Source organism: Eumetopias jubatus, unplaced genomic scaffold (genome assembly GCF_037043125.1).
Source record: "Eumetopias jubatus isolate StellerSeaLion01/CBP00866 unplaced genomic scaffold, mEumJub1_p1.0 scaffold_7, whole genome shotgun sequence".
NCBI lineage: Eukaryota > Metazoa > Chordata > Mammalia > Carnivora > Otariidae > Eumetopias > Eumetopias jubatus.
This window is the reverse complement of record NW_028274813.1, coordinates 120,154,371-120,160,409: the sequence shown is the minus strand read 5'-3', so window position 1 is coordinate 120,160,409 and position 6,039 is coordinate 120,154,371. Positions and strand designations below refer to the sequence as shown.

At 66.4% G+C, this 6,039-nt stretch overlaps 1 protein-coding gene across 2 annotated transcripts; it reads left to right on the top strand.

The window, feature by feature from the left end:
- Positions 1-2,855: 2,855 nt before the first annotated feature.
- Positions 2,856-5,421, top strand: MEX3B (mex-3 RNA binding family member B). Of its 2 annotated transcripts, XM_028089385.2 has the most exons (3): positions 2,856-2,931; positions 2,968-3,147; positions 3,977-5,421. In XM_028089385.2, exons 1-3 carry the CDS (start codon positions 2,856-2,858, stop codon positions 5,419-5,421), a joined length of 1,701 nt encoding a protein of 566 aa, XP_027945186.1. The 2 variants fall into 2 exon arrangements, with proteins under 2 accessions (XP_027945186.1, XP_027945185.1); XM_028089384.2 differs by having other exon boundaries at positions 2,856-3,147.
- Positions 5,422-6,039: the final 618 nt, after the last annotated feature.

Here is a 6,039-nt window from a genome sequence, read left to right as displayed (position 1 = left end):
GACTGACCCGAGGACCACGGGGACTCTGAAGCATGCAGTCCTCTAAACAAATTTCTGATTTAACCCATCTGAAACCCCAGCACTGCAGATGGCAGGGGGAGGATGTGTGTGCAGTCCTGTTCCCTAGCACAAGCAACCCCAGGAGGAAGGCCCCCATTTACCTGTGTCCAGGCCTCCCCAGCAGTGACCCCTGGGCAACAACTTTACTTCCATCCTGTTATGTGAAAAAAGAAACCTCAGTTGGCCCAATCGGGAGGCTAATACATTCCTAGAAACAGAGCGGAGAGGCCAGCAACAAGCCTGTTGTGTTGGCAAGATGCAACGGCCAGGCCTTTGGAGTGCTTTTCCTGCCTGCCCTCCTTATTTACAGGCCCCGACTGAGGCGCCTGGACCAGCCAGGACCCTCTCCTCCCAGAACCTCCAACCTCAAGGCACTCCCTCCTCATTCACAGATTAGTGGGACTTGAGTCCATAAACCAGGTCAAAAAACACAAGAATTCTCCACTGGAGTTCTAGGTGGTGGCTCTCTCGGAGGACTTATAGCACCCTCCCCCACCCCATCCATCATTCCCTTTGAAGAAACACACACCCAGAGTCAGGGAAGCTGACATAAACATCCTGAGGAAATAAGCACTCTAAGTGGCTTCGAAGCCTCATTTCCCCAAGGAAATAATCAGCACCTCTTCCCCAAGACAGCTCCAGGTGAGCAAGAAGGGAACACCTTCCTGTTCTCCAAAGTAAAGGCGTTTGCCTAACTGCCTGATTACCGAGCGCGCTCGCGTCTACTGTCACAGTCAATTCTCCGAACCCACGAGGTGGCCAGGGCAGGTACGATTTCCCCCATTTTACGCAGGGCACACCGAGGCCCGGGCGCTCGCTCTCTTCCCGGGGTCACGCAGGGAGCAAGCACCAGGGAGCCTCTGCCTGCGCGCCCCGAGCTCACCCCGCGTAACCTCCAGGGCCCCCGAGTGAGCCCGTCCGCGCGGCGGCGGCCACATGGCCCCATTGTCCCGGGCGGGCGTCCCGCCGGGCGGACGCCGGCGCTCTCGGCAAACCGCAGCCACGGCCGCCTTGCGGAGCGGCCCGGCAGGCCGGGCGCGGGGGCGCGGCGAGCCCGGGGGCGCCGGGAACAAAGGAGCGGAGCACGCGCGGGGCCCGAGGGGGCATCGGACCGGGTGGCGGCGCCGCGGGGCCGAGCGCAGGGGGACGGGGCGGCGGCGTGCCCCGGCCCGGCCCTCAAAGCCTCCTTTCTTCTCGCGCGCTCGTACGCGGCTCCGGGAGATCCGGGAGGGGGCGCAGCTCGCCGTCCCCGCCGGCCGGTCCGGGCGCGCCCTCCCTCCGCCGCCAACCCCACCCGGAGAAGCGCACAAAGAGCGGCGGGGCGGCGGGCGCACACCTCCCGTCGGGGCGGGGCCGCGGGAGGGGCCGGCGCGCGCTGCGCCGTGCCCGCCTTAAAGGGCCCGCCCGCTCCCCGCGCGCACCGCGCATGCCCGACCGCGGGGCGGGGAGGGACGGGACGGCGGCGCGCGCACGCCCGCACCGCCCGCCGGAGCCATGGCTGGCGTCCCCGCGGTGGCGGCGCGGCGCTCGTGCACGAGTCAGCGCCCGCGGGGTTTCGGCAGGCGCGCGGGGGCCTGTGCAGGACCCCCGCGCCGCACATTGCGGAGGTCGCTGGCCGCAGGGTGGGCCAGGCCCGCGCTGCGGCGGGGTTCTGGCTGGCCCCGCTGCAGTTTCAGGGCCAGTTGGACAAAGTGCTGCCCGAGAGGGGCAGAGCTGTGGGCGCGCGCGCGCGCGCGCGAGGAGCGATGCGGGCGGGCCTATGCCTTTGTGTCTCCTGCGCTCCCGCGCAGGTGGGCAGTCCGCGCCAGGAGCCACTTTGCCCGTGCGCACCGGGACCTCGAGTTCCGCTTTTCCCAGTCCGAGGGTTCGGACCGCCCTGTTGGGCAGACAATAGACCCTTCTCCCAGTGGCCCCGTGGGCTCTAGGAGTGGTTTATTTGGGGACGCTAACGGGACTTTCTCAGGACCGCTCTCTTAGAGCCGGGCCGCTGGCCTCAGAGTTGGGCGCGTTTTCTCTTCTCCATCAGGCGAGGGAGGAGAGCTGGGGACAGACTGTCCTCGGCCGATAGGTAACGCGCGAGTGTCCCGAGCCTGCCGGTCCCGCATTAGACAACAAAGAGAGGCGTTAGCGGCGGCGGGGGAGGGGCGCGGCCGCGAGGAGGACGGGGCGGGCTGCGGCGGGCGCGGGGGTGGGGGGCGCTCGCTCTCGGCTCGCCCTGACCGCGGCCTCCGCCCGCCCCCGGCCCGGCGCGCGCCAATCGCCTCCCCCAGCGATAGTGTCAGTAGCATTGTAGTGTCAGCTCCCGCCGGTGACGTTGCGCCTCCCTCGTCCCCCTCCGGAGCCGTCTGGCTGCAGAGGCTCAGTCAAGAGGCGGGGAGGAGAGGAGGAAAAAGCGCTGAGTGAGGGCGGGCGGGCGGGAGGGAGGGAGTGGAGGAGCCGGGGAGGGGCTCCTTAAAGAAACGCTGCTGTCGCTCGCCTGCTCGCTTCTCGCTCGGCATTGTGGCCAGCCAGCCGGGCACTCGGGGGGCACGCGCGGCTGCCGCTCGAGCTCTGCCCCCACCCCACCCGGCGGCAGATCTGGGGTGGGGACCCAGGCGGGGGCTCCTGCAGCCACTGCCCGGCGCGGACCGCACCGAGCGACCCACTCCTCCCGGCGCCGAGAAAGGAGCAACGGAGCCCTCTGCAGCCTGCCGGCCTCCCCGCCCCTGACCACTCGCTTCCCGGCTGCCTTTGTGGCCGCAGCTTCTCGCCGCCGAGCCGAGGGCCGGCGGGGGCGCGACGCGCACGGCCGAGCGATGCCCAGCTCCCTGTTTGCAGACCTGGAGCGCAACGGCAGCGGCGGCGGAGGGGGAGGCGGCGGCGGTGGCGGCGGCAGCGGCGGCGGCGGCGGCGGCGGCGGCGGGGGAGAGACCCTGGATGACCAAAGAGCCCTGCAGCTCGCGCTCGATCAGCTCTCCCTGCTGGGGCTGGACAGTGACGAGGGCGCCTCTCTGTACGACAGTGAGCCGCGCAAGAAGAGCGTGAACATGACCGAGTGCGTGCCGGTGCCCAGTTCCGAACACGTCGCCGAGATCGTGGGGCGGCAAGGTGGGTCCGGCGGAGATGGGGAGCTGGAGGGGAGAGGGTCTCGGACCACCGCCCCGCGGGGAGGGCGCGAGAGGGTTCGGGATCCGCGGCGCCCGCGAGCCTTAAGGAGAGAGGAAGAGCCGCGCGAGGGGCCGGCGCCCCAGACAAAGAAAGTGCAGGCAGGCTGTCTCCCGGAGCCGCGCCGCTGCCACGGCGGGATGCACTTTATCCTGCTAAAATCACTGCCTTCTCCCCTAGCGCCCCCCACCCAGCCCACCCCGGGAAATAGAATTTAAATATAAGATGCTTGGGGGAGGGGGCCTTTGATCGGTCCTTTGGGAGGGGGAGGAGGAGGAGGAGTGAGCATCGGATGGGAGGAGGATTCTGGATTTCTGCAAAGCGGAATGGAGCCCAGAGGAGGAACAATGGGTCCCGGGACTGCCCCCCCTTCCCCTCAGTCCCCCAGTTCTGGGGGGATCGCGGCTCCGTCCCTCTTCCCCGAACCCCTTCGCCGCGTCTTCAGGGCGGACGGCGCGCCCCGCTGGATCCTAGCGGCATCTCCCCGGCTGACTTTTTCTGGGATTCTCGGGTTTGCTCGGGACGACTGCAGTCACTGGGGGAGGGCTGGGCAGCTAATGGGCTGTTCCTCGAGCGCCTCGCGGGTGGAACCCGCTTCCCAGCCCGTGGCGTGGCCCAGGGTCAGTGAGGGAGCCGCCCCCTTTCCGCCCAAAGCGTGTCCTGCCGTCCCTCAGCCCTGGACGCGGGAGGTCCCAGGTCTCCGCGGTTACCCCGGGATAATGGGCGTGTCTGTCTCTCTCTCCCACTCCCTCCCCTGCACCCTGGCTCCCAGGTTGTAAAATCAAAGCGCTGCGGGCGAAGACCAATACTTACATCAAGACCCCGGTTCGCGGGGAGGAGCCTGTCTTTGTTGTGACGGGCAGGAAGGAGGATGTGGCCATGGCTCGGAGGGAGATCATCTCTGCCGCGGAGCACTTCTCCATGATCCGCGCCTCGCGGAATAAGAACACGGCGCTCAACGGCGCAGTGCCCGGGCCGCCCAACCTGCCCGGACAGACCACTATCCAGGTGCGGGTGCCCTATCGCGTGGTGGGGCTCGTGGTGGGGCCCAAGGGCGCCACGATCAAGCGCATCCAACAACAGACGCACACGTACATCGTGACGCCCAGCCGCGACAAGGAGCCGGTGTTCGAGGTGACCGGCATGCCTGAGAACGTAGACCGAGCTCGCGAAGAGATCGAGGCGCACATCGCCCTGCGCACCGGCGGTATCATCGAGCTCACAGATGAGAACGACTTCCACGCTAACGGCACGGATGTGGGCTTTGAGCTGCATCACGGGTCCGGCGGGTCCGGCCCAGGCAGCCTCTGGAGCAAGCCCACCCCCAGCATCACGCCCACCCCCGGCCGCAAGCCCTTCTCTAGCTACCGCAACGACAGCTCCAGCTCCCTTGGCAGCGCCTCCACGGACTCTTACTTCGGCGGGGGGACCAGCGGCAGCACAGCAGCCACCCCGCGCCTGGCGGACTACAGCCCCCCCAGCCCCGCGCTCAGCTTTGCCCACAACGGAAACAACAACAACAACGGCAACGGATACACCTACGCGGCGGGGGAAGCTTCCGTGCCTTCCCCCGACGGCTGTCCCGAGCTGCAGCCCACCTTCGACCCGGCTCCCGCTCCCCCGCCGGGGGCGCCGCTGCTCTGGGCTCAGTTCGAGCGCTCCCCCGGAGGCGGACCTGCAGCGCCCGTGTCCTCTTCCTGCTCGTCCTCCGCGTCTTCGTCCGCCTCGTCGTCCTCGGTGGTGTTCCCCGGCGCCGGCGCGCCCTCCAATGCCAACCTGGGGCTGCTGGTGCACCGCCGGCTGCACCCGGGCGCGAGCTGCCCGCGCCTGTCCCCGCCCTTGCACATGGCGCCGGGGGCGGGCGAGCACCACCTGGCTCGCCGGGTGCGCAGCGACCCGGGCGGAGGCGGCCTGACCTACGCCGCCTATGCCAACGGGCTGGGGGCGCAGCTGCCCGGCCTGCAGCCGTCGGACACCTCCGGCTCCTCGTCGTCGTCCAGCTCCTCCTCCAGCTCCTCGTCGTCGTCGTCGGGGTTGCGGCGGAAGGGCAGCCGCGACTGCTCCGTGTGCTTCGAGAGCGAAGTGATCGCCGCGCTGGTGCCCTGCGGCCACAACCTCTTCTGCATGGAGTGCGCCAACCGCATCTGCGAGAAGAGCGAGCCCGAGTGCCCGGTCTGCCACACCGCGGTCACTCAGGCCATCCGCATCTTTTCCTGAAGCCAGCGCGCGCCTGCGCGCACCCCGCGGGGGCAGGGAGGCCCCCTCCCCTTCCCTCCAGCCTCAGCACCCCCCCCCCCCCCCCCGCCAGTCCCGCTCCCGCCCGCCGGACGCCGTGGTGCTCCACCTTCTCCTCCCCCACCCCTGCTCACACTCTGAGATCCCAGAGGAGCTTGGAAAGCTGTAGTATCCGCTCGTTTTTTTTTTTTTTAATTTTAATTTTTAAACAAAGGAACTTGCCAGGATACCTGCATCAAGAGTACTATAGCCTGGGAAACCCCCGAAACCACCTGAAATGCATGCTCTATAAATAATAGGAACGGCGACATTCTAGTAATGATAGTTTTTACACTGTACTTCATAGGAAGCTTCCAAAAGAAGAAAACCCCACAAGTTTTCCATTTTCTTAAAGTAGGAAAAAAAATGAACAATAATTATTATGATGAAGATGATAATAATAGTGCTTATGGGATGTGTGGACTGTTTTAGTGTGTTCCCCTTTGTGGCTGGGTTCCTACGATGCTTATTATAGAACACAGTGGATCCTTTTTGAATGTTGTGGAAGGGCCAGGATACTGCAGCTTTATAAAAAGTTAAACAAACTGTAACATATCTCTT

Bases quoted from the DNA above. Each gene is read 5' to 3' on its own strand.
- MEX3B (XM_028089384.2), top strand. From the start codon at position 2,856: ATGCCCAGCTCCCTGTTTGCAGACCTGGAGCGCAACGGCAGCGGCGGC. The intron at 3,148-3,976 runs GTGGGTCCGGCG...CCTGGCTCCCAG, and splicing joins CGAGATCGTGGGGCGGCAAG to GTTGTAAAATCAAAGCGCTG.